Source organism: Salmo salar, chromosome 14, assembly GCF_965601325.2.
Source record: "Salmo salar chromosome 14, fSalSal1, whole genome shotgun sequence".
In the NCBI taxonomy this organism is placed as follows: Eukaryota; Metazoa; Chordata; class Actinopteri; order Salmoniformes; family Salmonidae; genus Salmo; species Salmo salar.
Genome location: NC_138304.1, coordinates 78,712,128 through 78,728,856, shown reverse-complemented (window position 1 = coordinate 78,728,856; position 16,729 = coordinate 78,712,128). Strand labels below are relative to the sequence as shown.

General features: G+C 42.7%; 2 protein-coding genes across 5 annotated transcripts in view; one reads left to right on the top strand and one right to left on the bottom strand.

Moving 5' to 3' along the window:
- The window catches only part of LOC106570233 (uncharacterized), a 65,918-nt gene extending 58,791 nt beyond the window's left edge, over nt 1-7,127 (top strand). For all 3 annotated transcript variants that reach the window (XM_045694750.2, XM_045694749.2, XM_014142332.3), the window contains 12 exons: nt 104-148; nt 703-756; nt 853-906; nt 1,097-1,150; nt 1,567-1,638; nt 2,391-2,426; nt 2,639-2,683; nt 2,775-2,954; nt 3,145-3,211; nt 3,337-3,519; nt 3,792-3,869; nt 4,091-7,127. In XM_045694750.2, the coding sequence (XP_045550706.1) occupies nt 104-148; nt 703-756; nt 853-906; nt 1,097-1,150; nt 1,567-1,638; nt 2,391-2,426; nt 2,639-2,683; nt 2,775-2,954; nt 3,145-3,211; nt 3,337-3,519; nt 3,792-3,869; nt 4,091-4,284 (1,062 nt within the window). In that variant the 3' untranslated portion in view covers nt 4,285-7,127. The remainder of the gene's footprint in view (nt 1-103; nt 149-702; nt 757-852; nt 907-1,096; nt 1,151-1,566; nt 1,639-2,390; nt 2,427-2,638; nt 2,684-2,774; nt 2,955-3,144; nt 3,212-3,336; nt 3,520-3,791; nt 3,870-4,090) is intronic.
- A 920-nt stretch (nt 7,128-8,047) lies between these two features.
- Nucleotides 8,048-16,729, bottom strand: part of LOC106570217 (uncharacterized) — a 36,183-nt gene continuing 27,501 nt past the window's right edge. For both annotated transcript variants that reach the window (XM_014142303.3, XM_014142304.3), the window contains 20 exons: nt 15,349-15,402; nt 15,139-15,192; nt 13,239-13,292; nt 13,087-13,140; nt 12,867-12,920; nt 12,724-12,777; nt 12,457-12,510; nt 12,280-12,333; nt 11,833-11,877; nt 11,666-11,719; nt 11,492-11,545; nt 11,133-11,258; nt 11,000-11,035; nt 10,850-10,894; nt 10,716-10,748; nt 10,447-10,593; nt 10,251-10,305; nt 9,949-10,143; nt 9,314-9,391; nt 8,048-9,097 (listed from right to left, as the gene is read on the bottom strand). In XM_014142303.3, the coding sequence (XP_013997778.2) occupies nt 8,889-9,097; nt 9,314-9,391; nt 9,949-10,143; nt 10,251-10,305; nt 10,447-10,593; nt 10,716-10,748; nt 10,850-10,894; nt 11,000-11,035; nt 11,133-11,258; nt 11,492-11,545; nt 11,666-11,719; nt 11,833-11,877; nt 12,280-12,333; nt 12,457-12,510; nt 12,724-12,777; nt 12,867-12,920; nt 13,087-13,140; nt 13,239-13,292; nt 15,139-15,192; nt 15,349-15,402 (1,509 nt within the window). In that variant the 3' untranslated portion in view covers nt 8,048-8,888. The remainder of the gene's footprint in view (nt 9,098-9,313; nt 9,392-9,948; nt 10,144-10,250; nt 10,306-10,446; nt 10,594-10,715; nt 10,749-10,849; nt 10,895-10,999; nt 11,036-11,132; nt 11,259-11,491; nt 11,546-11,665; nt 11,720-11,832; nt 11,878-12,279; nt 12,334-12,456; nt 12,511-12,723; nt 12,778-12,866; nt 12,921-13,086; nt 13,141-13,238; nt 13,293-15,138; nt 15,193-15,348; nt 15,403-16,729) is intronic.

Sequence of the window (16,729 nt, the reverse complement as noted above, 5' to 3'; positions counted from 1 at the left end):
AGTCTGTGGGAAGTATTATTTAAGACTGTGGCTAATGGAGATATCATTTCACTAGTAAGAAAACATTGGTGGTGTATTCATGTTGGTCATTCCTTCCACACAGGGCTTCAAGGGTCACAGAGGAGAGCCTGGACAACCAGGTTCAAAGGTCAGCCCATTGACTCCCATGTCACAATTCTCAACACATTAGATGACTAGGAGGCTGTAATGTGGTGAATATGAACATTAGGCATATGTCTTCCCTGGTCTGTCAAGATCAAATCATCTCACTCTCAAAATTGTGACACATGCCTACTCTCATTAAATCTCTCTCAGCTCTAGGATACAATATCCGCCACAGCAGTGTGGTCAATAGCGTGTCTCAATATAGTGTGACCTATTATTGCGTGACCAATAGCATGCCTCATTACTGAGACAGTGCCAGGCTCACATCCCCTCTAGCCTGTTCTCTGACAGAGATGGAACACTCATGATTGCAACTTCCTTATGCCATCGCTGCCCTAGTTCATCACCAATAGGACGTCTCTTAAGACAGAGGCTTTTGTTACATAGACTGCTGTCTACCTCCACATTAACCTATGGATTTTATAGACCACATTGGATGTATAAAAGTGTCTCGCCTTGACCCCAGACTCGAAAGAGAGGCCAACTGTGAATGGATTGGTTGCGTTGATTAATATGTTTCTGTCTTCGACCAATCAGGGTGAAGATGGAAAGGAAGGACGTAACGGACCGGAGGGTAAACCTGGCCAAGATGTGAGTGAGAACACTAATATAACAAATCATAACTCTGCAATTATCAACATACAGGGAATGTCTTAATAATATATGCATTGTGTTTGTTTGTTGAAGGGTAATACTGGACCACCTGGACCAGAAGGCCTGGCTGGCCGGAGAGGGGAGAATGTAAGTCACCTTTATCTGCTGACACCAGGTTCATCCTAGCTAATAGAAAGTGACACTAATGTCTCTCTCTCTCTCTCCCTCCCACTTTTTTTTTCTCTCTCTCTCTCTCTCTCTCTCTCTTCCACTTTCTCTCTCTCTCTCCCACTTTCTCTCTCTCTCCCACCCTCCCTCCTTCTGTCTCTCTCTCAAGGGTAAACCTGGTGAACCAGGACCTTCAGGAAAGCCAGGAGCCCCTGGTACTCCAGTGAGTGATAATTTATTTATATACAGCAGTAAATGCTCTTAACATTGCAGACATCGTAGTCGTTGCTTCTGTGAAAACAGAAACATGCACATGCAGTGAAATGCTGTTTGTATTTAGCGAAGACAGCATCTTCCTCTACCCTGTATCTGGTACTCTACAGCCAGCCCCACCAAGCCCTTGTAAATATCAATATTAATCGCTTGCAGCTGTTTCATCTCCCACCGCAAGATCTTTTATGAGATTTACCTCCAAGCGTGGCAACGTTCACAAGAACTTCAGATAGCTAAACATTATGTTAATCTCACCAAATCCCTTATAACACGTGGGACTGCATCTGTGTTCCAACTACAGTATGACTACAGTATGACTACGCCATGTGAAAGACACAAGTCCCCATGTTTCTGTGTGTATTACAGGGTCAGGCTGGAGCCAAGGGAGACCCTGGGAACCCAGGATTACCAGGCTTTAGTGGTCCCAAGGGACCGTCGGTAAGTAGGGATACCTGCTCCTTTTTTATGGAAACATTATCACTAGGGTTCTAAGCTACTGTTGCCAGTGGTGTAAAGTAACTAAGTAAAAATACTTTAAAGTACTACTTAAGTAGTTTTTTGGGGGTATTTGTACTTTACTTTACTTTTACTTTTACTTTTACTCCACTACATTCTTAAATAAAATATGTACTTTTTACATTTTCCCTGACACTCAAAAGTTGTCATTACATTTCAAATGCTCAGGCAGGACAGCAATATGGTTACATTCATGCATCTATCAATATAACGCATTGTCATCCCTACTGCCTCTGATCTTGCGGACTCACGAAACACAAACAGTAAGTTTGTAAATGATGTCTGAGTGTTGGAGTGTGCTCCTGGCTATCCATCAATTCATTAAAAACAAAACAAATTGTTCCATCTGGTTTCCATATTATAAGGAATTTGATGTATAGCATTTACTTTTACTCAAGTATGAAATTTGAGTACTTTTCCCACCACTACTTAAGTACATTTAAAACCAGATACTTTACTCAAGTAGTATTTTACTGGGTGACTTTCACTTTTCCTTGAGTCGTTAAAGTATCTTTACTTTGACTTTTTACCTCCTAGTCCTACCACTCATGTTGGAACAGTCTGAGTTGATGTTCTGCCATAAGAAGATTGGAAGTTGTGATGCAAGCGTTTCTGATTTGATCAAACGTATTTCAATATAAATGTCTCAGCCTTCGATCTGTCTGTTTATCTAGGGTCCTGCTGGTCCGGTTGGTCCAGAGGGGAAACAGGTAAGAACCATTGGTTAAGGGCTTGTAAGTAAGCATTTCACAGCGCATGCGAAAAATACAATTTGATTTGATTGATTGATCGATTTTGTTTTAGACATACTTCAATTTTCATCAGCTACTTTTAGCGTCTTTACAATGGATATAATGTGGGACGTGGATTGGGCGAAGTCTCGCTCACAACACATTAAATCAACTCTTTATCTGTTTCACAGGGTATGTCTGGCAGAGCAGGAGAACGTGGAGTCAAAGGAGAGAGGGTGAGTTCATACAGGACACCTGCCCAACATATGACCTTTAACAACATTGTTGATATTGTCTCTGACTGTGTTTTGTTGGATGTCTTTGTAGGGCGACTCAGGTGGGAAGGGAGATAAGGGACCTGTTGGAGATCCAGGTATGCCTGGTAACCAGGGGCTCCCAGGTCGTAAGGGCCACACAGGGATGATGGGTATGTCCGGGCCCCCAGGAGAGGTGGGTCTTACCGGCCCTCAGGGAACACCTGGAAACCCCGGACAACCAGGACCACGGGTGAGTAGTGATTTGAATACTTGCAGTAGCCCCCCAGAGTTAACCGACAGGTTTTAGCTCAGCAGGCGAACACAGTCTTGTGGTTTACAGAATACTCTGGTTCAATCTCAGTCACAGTCAAAGTGCTATAGAAAATAGTACAGACATCTACAACTCGATGACGTAAACATGGTAATTTCTCCTTCCACAGGGAGAGTCACCATCACTGGAAACAATGAGAAGGCTGATCCAGGAGGAACTAGCTAAAGCGTTAGATGGTGAGACTGGAGTATTGTTAGGAACAGTAGGACATTAGTGCAATCTGCAATGTATGCAAAGTTCGTTTCACCTCAAATGAGCTGTGCAAGTCATAATCGTGTGTGTCCATGTGTTTCCCCTCCAGCCAAAATGGCGTACCTGATGGCCCAGATCCAGCCAGCCCATGTGAAGAGCATGGCAGGTCGGCCAGGACCTCCAGGCCCCTCGGGGAAAGAAGGGAGCAACGGTCGCCCCGGACCACCAGGGGAGCCTGGCATGCCTGGGCAGAACGGAGGAGACGGCATGAGAGGACCCATGGGTCCTAAAGGTAACTGATCCAAAGTGAAGTCCCATTGTTTTTGGTCACGCTTCCTGTATTTATTGGTTCAGATAAACACACTGTGAGAGCATAATATTAGAGTGTAATATTGTCAAAACACTACATAAGAGGTTTCAGGTTTCCATCATACCCAGAAAACACGTTTGCAACCCATTGATATTAGTCGCCTTTGGTGGTCTTGATTGAGGTTTTCTTGATTCAGACACCTTCTGTAAGAACATCATTGTGAGTGGTGTGTCTGTCATCTCTGTGACATCCAGGTGAGAGAGGATCCAGAGGAGACAAGGGAGAAAACGGAGTTGGACAGAGAGGAGAGACTGGACCATCAGGCCCTATAGGTACAGTAAATCTATTACAGCAATATATCAATAGAATGTCTCTATTACTACAATATCATTCTAAATGGATGATTGTTTGTATCCATCTTGAGATCCGTAGTTGCTAAACTATGAGCTATCCAGCATGAGTAGGGTGAGTGACTGACATTTGAACTTCCTAAGAAAGCAGCAGTTGCTTCATTGTGACTCTTTGCCATTCACTTTGCTATTCCACCCCCCAGGACCAGCAGGTATGCCAGGCTATGGTAAGGACGGGCAGCCCGGGGCGGCTGGAGCTCAGGGAGAACCAGGGAATCCTGGTCCCCATGGCCAGGCAGGCCCCAGTGGACCCCCAGGGCAGTGTGACCCCTCCCAGTGTGCTTACTATGCCAGCCTGGGAGCACGACCCCACACCAAGAACGTCAAGGGGAATTAAAGAGACAGAGACACACAGAAGTTGCGTCCGATATGGCAACATCTAAAGGGAATAGGATGCCATTTCGGACGCAGCCAGAGAGCTACAGGACCCTACCCAAGTCCAGATATTTGTGAACTGGGACGTGTCAGGATGAACCAAGAACTTTTCTTTCTATTACGATGTATCTTCTCAGTGTGGAGGGAGCTCGAGAGAAGTTTGCTGCCTTTGTTTTTTTTTGGGGGGGGGGTGTCTAATATTTGGTAATGTTATCATCAAGAATTACACAATTTGTTCAATTTAGACGGACTGCCATTGTTCTTATCCGGCTTGAAGGACCATGTAAAAGACCACCGACTACAGTCATGCTTACTGGGCTATAATGTGGCAGCACGGAACCAGGCCTGGGTTCAAATAGTATTTGTTTTCGCTTGATTGAGCTTGCCTCACACAATGGAACCTATGGAATAGTCCCCAAAAGTGCAAACCCTGCCTATCAGCACTTTAGGCAGGCTCAATGAAACGCTCACAACTATTTCAAAGAAAAGGAAAACTATCGGTACCCAGGTCTGGTAAAAGATGGAGCCACAGTTACAGAACGGCCGTTTAACTGACTCCAAATGATGCCATAATAGTGTTGTCAGTCTCTCAGCGTACACAGTCATCAACCTGGGATGGGTTTAGCATTAGATTTAACGTCAGCCCATTTGTCAGTGTCCACATCATTGATCCAGAGGCAGGCATCTCCTCTGGAGTCAGCTGGTAATTATCCAGTCAACGGTTTTATCTACTTTATTTTTATTGATGGGAAGGAAGATTAGCCTGGGGGGGGGGGGGGTGACTAAGGCACAATCTAAAATAACAATACTGAGTTTCATGGAAGGATGGTGGTGAACAACTTCATGCTTTGTTTTGTTTTGCCTGTACGCTTATGATAGTGCAATTGTCTTGAATAATGATAGCCAGGCCACCAGTACTGGTCAGGATGAATACTGAGCTCTTAGATTATCTGGGTATCTGTAGAGCTCTTACTAGAATGTCCACCTTATTACAAACTAAGATACTGTGTCAATAACAAAACCATTTGTGACAGCTTTAATTGCCTATTTGTACGATGTTCATTGTTCCTCCAAAGGGAATCACACTTCATGTAGACAAAACCCATGACTCTTTCAAAATGAAATGGAAAACGTTAAAAGGAAAACTACATTATTTCCCCTTTCGTTTGTACCCAAGTGTCTCTGGTGATTCCACAGAGTCTGGTTGTAAACAGTCTGGAGAGAGAACGTACTAAAAGGAAAACTACATTTCTCCATTCGTTTGTACCCAAGTGTCTCTGGTGATTCCACAGAGTCTGGCTGTAAACAGTCTGGAGAGAGAAGGTACTAAAACCACAGCCTTTGTTCCAGTCGTTCATCAAAAGTGACTTGTTTCCTGGTTTCACGCCACGTTCTCTCCCTCCTGCTTATTAGTCTGTCGGGGACACAGTGACTCAAATAAAGACATAGTTTTAATGAAATGGTTATGTGCTTTACAAAATGAGTTCCTTCTTCCCTGTGTTGTATATTCTGATTGGTAAGGGCAGTGAGTATTCTGTCTGAAGGATGTGTTCCTCACTCAAGCCACGCCCCCGGCGGACCAATTATACCTTCTCTAAAACTCACAAGACTGATCGAGCGAGAGAGAGTCAGTAAAGAAATACAATAGATAGCCCACTGCTCACTCTAGGGGAATTATTTTGGCTTGAAAGAAATGTAACGCATCAACGTTGAGGTTACGGAATGTTAATCGGGTTACCAATAAAGTCAAATAGATATTTTGTCTTTTAGACTTTCCTTATATGAATGTGAGCCTGGATCCAGCATTTATTTCTAGAACACAGTAAGAACACCCACAGTGTTCCAGAAGACAAGCCCACACCCACAGTGTTCCAGAACCCAGGCCAACACCCACAGTGTTCCAGAACCCAGGCCAACACCCACAGTGTTCCAGAACGCAGGCCAACACCCACAGTGTTCCAGAACCCAGGCCAACACCCACAGTGTTCCAGAACGCAGGCCAACACCCACAGTGAAAGCACTGCTTGGCCAACTGCACCTCAGGTCATTTCATTGAAGGACATCCAAAGAGCTCTCCAGAATATTTATAGCTAAACATATGTTGCGTTTTGTACTGCAGCCTATCAAACCATGCCTCATGATCCATAGCAGTCAAAGAGACAGATGTACTCTTCAATGACTTGCATACACTTTACCACCACATCACAGTGGAGATGTGTGGACTTGGTTTTGAATTAGGTTTCAGAATGACAAACAGGAGCTATACTACAGTAACATAATGGTTTTGAATTTGGTTTCAGAATGACAAACAGGAGCTATACTACAGTAACATGGTTTTGAATTTGGTTTCAGAATGACAAACAGGAGCTATACTACAGTAACATGGTTTTGTAAATGGATAATGTTTTTTAGCCCATTGATATGAACCTCAGAATGTCGGCTGTTTGATTCCAGTGCTCCCCATGGCAAATATTGCAGAAGGTTCTAGTTTTATAATTATTTGCTTGGCTTGTTTCTTAATTTCATATACATTTGTGATTATTCAAAACAACCAACTGTATGCAATTGATTTAGGTTTTTTGTTCATTATACTGTTAAATTATTTACAGTTTGAAGTACATGTAGCCTACCATATGTGGAATGTTAAAAATGGTTTTACAGTGGTAACCCTTACCTGTTTATCCTAACAGACTGGTGCTAAAATATCCTTAATTACTGGCTGGTATATTTGTAAGTATTGGAAAGGTATATTATGTACTGTATCATGTTGTAATAAATACCGGAACAGATCCTTTTTATAGAAAAGGCATTTCCTTTCCTTTGTGAGTACTGTCATCTTCCTGTGTGCAGGTATCAATTATTAGGTTTCCTACTTACCAGTAAAACCTGCAGGCATTTGACAAGGCCATGCCTTCTATTGAATGTCAATAGCAACTTCTACAGATCCATTAAAATGAACAGAAATTGCTCAGTTTTACATTTTCTCCCGGTATCATTTGTATAGCAAGCACTTCTGTAAAATATCTAACCAGTTTATATTGCTTATTAGAATTTAAATTTTGCTGAAATGATCCATTGTGGAACTTTTGCATGTTAGTATTTTATGGACAATCTATTATTCTATGGGATGCCTGTAGATCCATGATTAGACCTATGAAGACAAATAGATGCTGTTGAGGAGGAGGAGGAAGGGAGAGGGGGGTAAAGAGGAGGAGGAGGAGGAGGGGAGAAGGGGGGGTAAAGAGGAGGGGGAGGAGGAGGGGGAGGCTAGTTCCAGCCTGCAGCAGCCCAATCTCCTGGTTACAGCCAACAGCTAGCAGCCTTATAAAGGTCATATTGACTCAATAAATTAATCTCTGACTCAGAGAATGGGATGTTGACTCTCCTCTCTCAGTAACTAGGCAACGGTGGACCAGACGACCCTGCAGACGTCTGTAACAAAGACTGACCAAACTGGTCTCTTGGTGGTCTTGGTCTGTCCCCTGGCTGCAACAGCTTCAACATACAGAACTCTATGGTAATCGTGATGCCACAAAACAGCTCTCAAATGGTAAAGTCACGAAGCTGTCAATATATAGCATTTTGGTATTCTGTGAATGGCTGTTATATCCAGCTCGAAGGACCAACATAAAACATGGACTAATGGTTTGTTCTAAAATGCTTCACTAAAGGTAAAGCTAGTTGTTTTTACATTCATAAAAACAACTCACCGGTCTAACATGAAATATTTCCCAGACGAATCAGTTTATTACATTGTTAGAAAACAAAAACAGGGTAAAACGTGTACTGTATAACATAGATTGTCCTATGATAAAGTGACTGAATGAAAACATGAACTACCAATATCGGTTTATGGCTCGTGATGGTAGTAAACTTTTTCTGTCATTGTTTATTGATCAACATTGAAAATGAATGATTCCAAAGCAAAGTTTGCAGTTTTGTTATTTGTGAAAGGCTCAGCTTCATACTGTACATTGTGCTGGAGAGGACGTTTTTGATTACTTTATTTAAACAAGGAATTAAACAGTACATGCATAGAAGAAAAAGGCACAGTATTTACCTTTGTATTACTTGAAAACCGACATAGTGCCCTGTTTGTCTGCCCAACATACAGTATGTCTGTTGAGTGAGAGAGTAAGCTTGAAGCTGTGGATATAAATTGAACAGCATGAATTGAACAATATGGTCATTTTAGAAGTTTGTCTAGTTTGTATTGGTCTTTGGGGCAGCTCTTGGGCCATGATGGGCCATTCGCCAGCAGAAAGGCTAGCTTAAAATCAATAGCAGCTGTCTTAGAAAGCACAACATCAGATAAGCTCTTTCTACAAAAAAACAATGCATCAGTCAAAAAGATGAAAAGTTAGAAAAATATCTATACAGTATTCTAAATGACATTTGCCTTGTCTCTGTTTCGTGTTGTGTTTTTCTCTGGTTCTGTGGTGCAATGATGGAGACGTAAACACTCCCATGTATTACCCCTCCTGAACTGGGTACCTCATGTGTCTCTTGCTGCTGCTAGAGATGGAATGTGTTCCGGAATGTGTTCTGAGCTCCTGTTTGTGTTCCTCACGGCCCCTTCCTGAAGCTGGAGGATTTCTTCCCCCCATTCATCATGTAGAGAGGTGGGGGCCTGCCTATACAGTTTGAGGGGTCACAATACCCTGGGGCTCCTGTAGCTCCCCTGGGACCAGAGGCACCTGGCCTACCATTAACACCGTCTTTACCGGGAGCTCCATCTTTACCATCCTTCCCGATGCCAGGGCTGCCAGCCACACCTGAGAGAGAGAGAGACAAAGGATTAGGGAGATGACGGAAACAGGTACTGAACAACATCCCCTCATATCAATGTGTGACCGACTGGGTTCGCATCCAGGTCTCTTGAGCGACACCAGACTGTGTTAGCCTGCTGAGATAAGGCCTTCGCATAAACTTGAGGAGCTAAAGTCTTCAGGTCTTAGGCAAGAAAAGAATGGAGTGAGGGGTGGTGTTACCTTGTGGGCCTGGTTTGCCTGGACTTCCAACTCCATTTTCTCCCTTCTGTCCTGTATCCCCCTTTACACCAGCGTCACCTTCAGAGAAGAGGAAGACATTTCCTGTCACATGTTTTACATTGACTGTTTGAAATGGGCTATTATCCCCACAGGATAATAGCCCGTGCCTGCGTGTGTGTGTGTGCGGGTACGTGCGTGTGTGTGAACAACAGGGATGCAAATAAAAGGATTTAGCAAAGAGGGCTTTAAGTGCTGTGTTGTCTGATTCAGTCCTGGATGTGCAAGCTCTTTCAGAGCACTAAGCTACAGTACTGTGGACACAACGGACCTGGTCGGCCAGACAATGCTGTACTTCTCTAAAAGGTTTAATTAAGGAATACATTGCATCCGTTAGTACGGCTGTGGACCCTCTACAGAAATACACTATAATGGACAAATAGAAGGCCATGACACCAGCGTGCTGAGCACTGAGTGCTGTCTGAGTCTATACTTTTCTAGTTGTAGTTTCTATGTTCTCCACTGTACACAATGAAATGGGCATTTGCAAGATGGTCCAAGTATTCCATTGGAATGATCAGTTCTTTATACATTTCACCTTTTATCTAGTAAGTTATTGATGCATGATTCCCCATTACCTTGTCTTCCAGGTGTACCTGGCAACCCAAAGTATCCATGTGGTCCCTTCATTCCCATCAGTCCTCTGGGGCCGGCCTCTCCTGCAGTCCCTGCTGGGCCCGGGGGACCTGGAGGGCCCGGCAGTCCTGCCAATCCAGGGGCCCCGATCGCTGCGGGTTTCTTCAGGATCTCCTTCTTAAACTCTGCCAAGTGTTCTAGATGGAGAGAATGATTCAAATGTCCATTTGACAAAGCACCCTACTGTACATGGCAGACTGCCTTAAGCTACAAATGTTACAGTGTGTACACAATATTCACGTACCTTCAACAATTGCTGAGCATAGTTCGCGAAGTTTGATATCATTCACTTTAGGACCCTATTGGATTTGAAAGTGGAAAGAGTATATTCATTAATACTAGAACATTTATATGTCACTCCATTCCAAAAAGTATTCTAGAGGATTATTTAGTACTTGTGTTTTACAGTCTTCGTTCACCTCATGGAAGAAGGTACTTACAGGTAGGCCCCTAGGCCCAGGTGATCCAGTTAACCCTCTCTCTCCCTCTAGTCCATTGGCTCCCTGGGGACCGGTCAAACCTTCATGACCTGGCTGCCCTGGTCTACCATCTTCCCCGGTATATCCCTTCATGCCCTTCTCTCCAACCTAGAGGCGAGTGGACAATGCAACACGACTTCAATGTTAACTCTATACCATAACGCATTCAATTATTCCACCCATCAATCAATCAACCAGTCAATCAGTTGATTTGTAACATTGTTCTGTACCTCTCCTTTGATTCCAGGAACACCAGGAGGACCCTATAGAAACAACAATGGATTGAATTAGGACCATTGTAGTCACTATAAATACTGGGGAATACTAAAGCTAGATCAAATGTATCTCTCAGTAGAACATATACCTGGTCTCCCTTGACTCCAGCATCTCCTGTAAGACCTGGATCACCCTGTGGACAGCAGTAAGATTGTCAATACAGATACTGTATCTTACAAAAGCATACTGCATTATCATTGACATTATATATGGTTTTGGCGTGAATCCATAGACTTACTTTACTTCCCTTTGGGCCAACGGGACCAATAGGACCCTAGGAACAAGGCACAGGAAATTAGAAGTCATTCAAACCCTTTCATTTACAAACGGACAACTATTACCAAAACAGTAAGCTACACATCAGAACTTACCTGGTCTCCGTTATATCCAGTGTGACCTTTCAGTCCTTTTTCACCAGTGTCACCTTTGTCCCCTTTGTCACCCTGGATGCCTGTATCACCTGTGACCCCCACTGGTCCCTGCTTTCCTGTCTCACCCTGAGGAGAGTGATGCAGGATAAATTAAATGTAACTAACTATGTCTGGTGGGTTTATGTGAGGTTAGCTATCAGCTCATTGTTACGGTCAGATAGGGGTTGTTATTGAAGAGCAGTATGCATGACAATCCTAGTTGAATATATGAATAAGAAATGACTACTGGCATGTATATTTAATAACCAATTATTATAAGCAGTAGAACTAGAATCAAATGTTACATATGGTCAACTTACAGAAGCTCCCTTGTCTCCTGGTTGTCCATCTTCTCCTGCTGGTCCAGTTGCCCCCTAAACAACCACGACAGTCTTATTAAGCCTCTTCAGCACCATCAGTAGAATATGGATCCACAGTCATGGCTAGCAGTGTTGAGTGATAGTAAACCCTGAAGTGTGAAATTTGATACTCACTGTCTTCCCAGGAACTCCGATTGGTCCTACTGGTCCGTCATCTCCTGTATCACCCTGTACAAAAAAAACATACTATTTTACAATAGAGAAACACAAGGAATGAAACTGTACCCAAGACAGGCATGCACCCACAAAGTCACAGGCAGACACACAGTCACACACTTCACCTTGGCACCTCCAGCTCCAACTAGCCCCTGCTTTCCTGGTAACCCCTAGAGAAATAACACAGGATATCCTCAGAATTCCAGACAGTATATTGGTATTTTTGAAAGAACTACGACATTAGGGATAGACTACTTCCTTGTTGTGTTGTTTCTGTTGATTCTGTTTTCCCTGCCATGTCCTCTGACCTGTATAACCTTGCAGCCAGACAGGCTATGATGGGAAGGTTGTGGTTTTATTGGATTTTCTTTCCGCTTGGCTGTTTGCTTCTAAATGATTTATTCATCTGGCCTGCAGTATGGTTTGACTGGGAGATAACCGCACTATTGATTTTCACAGCTTTTGCTTTCTTATAAATACCAGCAAAATCTTGTAAGGTCATCTAATCTATAACGACATTTGTAAATGAATAATATTTAAAGACAAATGTCCCAGATTAATATTACACTCACTGGAATTCCGACCATACCCCTGATTCCCACAGTCCCGGGAATGCCAGCCTCCCCCTGTTAGAAAGATGACAGGGATGTTTATAGTATAAACTAATGATTTCTTGACAGATCTTGTAAGACTGGATACATACTCTTTATTTAAACTATATATGTATAGTAGTCAAAGAGTAGACTAACTTTAGCTCCATCCACTCCAGGGAGTCCATCCATGCCATCTTTCCCAGGAGTACCCTGTAACCACAGTTCATCAATGATCACAACAACAACAATAACAACAACACCACCACTCCGCATCATAATCACACTCATAAGAGATAAGATGTTCCAAAATGTTAATTATTCATGGGAATCTAACTATACAACTAACAATACAAAAGGATCTCACATGCATGTGATAACTTATTGGTAAGGACATTGTTTATGTTGTATTGTTTGTTTACTCACAGTGTCTCCCTTTGCACCAACAGGACCCTGATCTCCTTGAGGACCGATCGCTCCCTAAGAAAACACACATGCAATGAACCATGAAACAATTTAAGGCAAACAAAAAGAAAAACCTCTAGAGGTAGAAGAGAGGAGATACTCACATCATCACCTTTTTCTCCCTCCAGACCCTGACGTCCACGACTGCCCTCCACACCCTAAAAGAAGACAGGTGGTCAGTCACTACAGTACATAACGGCAGACATTTTGGAAAACACTCTTCAGCCCTAGGTGATGTCAACCACAGTCTGTCCTCCAGTCCGCCTATGGACATTGAAAATGGCAGGTATAATTGATTGAGTTAATTAAATGAGTAGTGCTTACAGGAGATCCCGGTGGTCCAGTGGGTCCTGGGATGCCGTTGAAACCAGGGGGACCCTGAGTGGTGCAGAGAACACAGATGGTGAGTTTAAGACTTTAAACACTAGAGTAAAACGTCAATAAGACTTGCAGTAAATATTGTTTTAAACCCTTACCCTGTCTCCTTTCTCTCCAAGAGTACCAGGAAAACCAATAGGACCTCTTTGTCCCTGGAATGTATTACAGACGTTAAAATGAATTATATTTCATATGATTCACAGTGATGCGCAGCAAACACATTAATCAGTTAGAAATGGCTGGTTGTATGAGCAATTTCCACTTGAAGCAGAAATCCTATGTACCATCTTTGAATGTGCAAGATACAAATGTTGCGCTTAAGGCAGAAATCCTATGTAACATGTCGGTATTCTCATTACCTATGTTCAGCTTGGAACAGAAAAACAGAAGTAGATACTTTGGGATTTTCATTATCAGACAGTGAGGTAGAATAGACCAGCCTATAGGTGTTGGTACAGTTGAAGTCGGAAGTTCACATACACCTTAGCCAAATACATATAAACTCAGTTTTTCACAATTCCTGACATTAAATCCTAGTAAAAAATTCCCTGTCTTAGGTCACTTAGGATCACTACTTTATTTTAAGAATGTGAAATGTCAGAATAATAGTAGAGAGAAGGTAGCCTTCCACAAGCTTCCCACAATAAGTTGGGTGAATGTTGGCCAATTCCTCCTGACAGAGCTGGTGTAACTGAATCAGGTTTGTCGGCCTCCTTGCCCGGACAGGCTTTTTCAGTTCTGCCCACAAATGTTCTTTTGGATGAGGTCAGGGCTTTGTGATGGCCACTCCAATACCTTGATTTTGTTGTTCTTAAGCCATTTTGCCACAACTTTGGAAGTATGCTTAGGGTCATTGTCCATTTAGAAGACCCATTTGCGACCAAGCTTTAACTTCCTGACTGATGTCTTGAGATGTTGCTTCAATATATCCACATAATTTTCCCCTCTTATGATGCCATCTATTTTGTGAAGTGCAGAAGTCCCTCCTGCAGCAAAGCACACCCACAACATGATGCTGCCACCCCCTGTGCTTCACGGTTGGGATGGTGTTCTTCGGCATTGCAAGCCTCCCCCTTCTTCCTCCAAACATAACGATGGTCATTATGGACAAACAGTTCTATTTTTGTTTCATCAGACCAGAGGACATTTCTCCAAAATGTATGATCTTTGTCCCCATATGCAGTTGCAAGCCGTAGTCTGGCTTTTTTATGGCGGTTTTGGGGGCAGTGGCTTCTTCCTTGCTAAGCTGCCTTTCAGGTTATGTCGACATAGGACCTGTTTTACTGTGGATATAGATACTTTTGTACCTGTTTCCTCCAGCATCTTCACAAGGTCTTTTGCGGTTGTTCTGGGATTGATTTGCTCTTTTCGCACCAAAGTACGTCAATCTCTAGGAGACAGAACACGTCTCCTTTCTGAGCGGTATGACGGCTGCATGGTCCCATGGTGTTTATACTTGCGTACTATTGTTTGTACAGATGAACGTGGTACCTTCAGGCATTTGGAAATTGCTCCCAAGGATGAACCAGACTTGTGGAGGTGTGCAATTTCTTTTCTGAGGTCTTCTTTTGATTTTCTCATGATGTCAAGCAAAGAGGCACTGAGTTTGAAGGTAGGCCTTGAAATACATCCACAAGTACACCTCCAATTGACGCAAATTATGTCAATTAGCCTATCAGAAGTTTCTAAAGCCATGACACACTTTTCTGGAATTTTCCAAGCTGTTTAAAGGCACAGTCAACTTAGTTTATGTAAACTTCTGACCCACTGGAATTGTGATACAGTGAATTATAAGTGAAATAATCTGTCTGTAAACAATTGTTCGGAAAAATTACTTGTGTCATGCACAAAGTAGATGTCCTAACTGACTTTCCAAAACTATAGTTTGTTGACAAGAAATTTGTGGAGTGGTTGAAAAACGAGTTTTAATGACTCCAACCTAAGTTTATGTAAACTTCTGACTTCAACTGTATTTTTCAGAGCAAGTACGGTTCTTACATCATCTCCCATCTTGCCTGGTAGGCCCTGCACCCCAGATGGTCCTGGCTCACCCTGTGGATTAGCAACATAGGAAAAGCACAAATACTCACATGTAGCGATTTGTATGCTTGCATAATCATCCTAACCACCCAATGTACTGTACTTAAGCACATTGTCAAACATCACACTTCTTCACTAAACATGAGAATTGAGAATTGCTTGTCATACCTTTTGTCCAGCTTCCCCTGCAGCTCCATCAGTACCTGGTAATCCCTTGTGCCCCTAGAAAAGACATAGCAATCCAGTTTAGACTGAATGTCATCAAACTACTATCAGACGCTCTACACATTGGTAGTTCACACGGTGTTTTTCCCCCTAAAATGTTAAGTACTTTGAGAATCTGGAAAAGCCCTACAGTACATCAATCCATTCAATTATTAGATACTGGTATCTGAGAGAAAACCAGTGACCACAATGGTGTAAATGATGATAAGGGCTCTGTTGCTCAAAGCCAGGTACAGTGCCCTGCAAAAATATTCATCCCCCTTGGCGTTTTTCCTATTTTGTTGTATCACAACCTGTAATTTAAACTGATTTTTATTTGGATTTCATGTAATGGACATGCACAAAATAGTCCAAATTGGTGAAGTGAAATTTAAAAAATAACTTATTTCAAAACCCTAAAAAAAAAGAAAACTGAAAAGTGGTGCGTGCATATGTATGTGGTGCGTGCTATGAAGCCCCTAAATAAGATCTGGTGTAACCAATTACCTACAGAAGTTACATAATTAGTTAAATAAAGTCCACCTGTGTGCAATCTAAGTGTCACATGATCTGTCACATTAGCTCAGTATATATACACCTGTTCTGAAAGGCCCCAGAGTCTGCAACACCACTAAGCAAGGGGCACCACCAAGTAAACGGCATCATGAAGACCAAGGAGCTCTCCAAAAACGTCAGGGACAAAGTTGTGGAGAAGTACAGATCAGGGTTTGTAATAAAAAAATATCAGAAACATTGAACAGCCCACGGAGCGTCATTCATTATAAAAAATGGAAAGAATATGGCACCACAACAAACCTCCAAGAGAGGGCCACCAACACTCACAGACCAGGCAAGGAGGGCATTAATCAGAGGCAACAAAGAGACCAAAGATAACCCTGAAGGAGCTGCAAAGCTCCACAGCGGAGATTGGAGTATCTGTCCATAGGACCACTTTAAGTCGTACACTCCACAGATATGGGCTTTACGGAAGAGTGGCCAGAAAAAAGCCATTGCTTATAGAACAAAAATAAGCAACCACGTTTGATGTTTGCCAAAAGGCATGTGGGAGACTCCCCAAACATATGGAAGAAGGTACTCTGGTCAGATTAGACTAAAATGTAGCTTTTTGGCCATCAAGGAAAACGCTATGTCTGGCGCAAACCCAACATCTCTCATCACCCCGAGAATACCATCCCCACAGTGAAGCATGGTGGTGGCAGCATCATGCTGTGGGGATGTTTTCATCTACAGGGACTGGGAAACTGGTCAGAATTGAAGGAATGATGGATGGTGCTAAATACAGGGAAATTCTTGAGGGAAACCTGTTTCAGTCTTCCAGAGATTT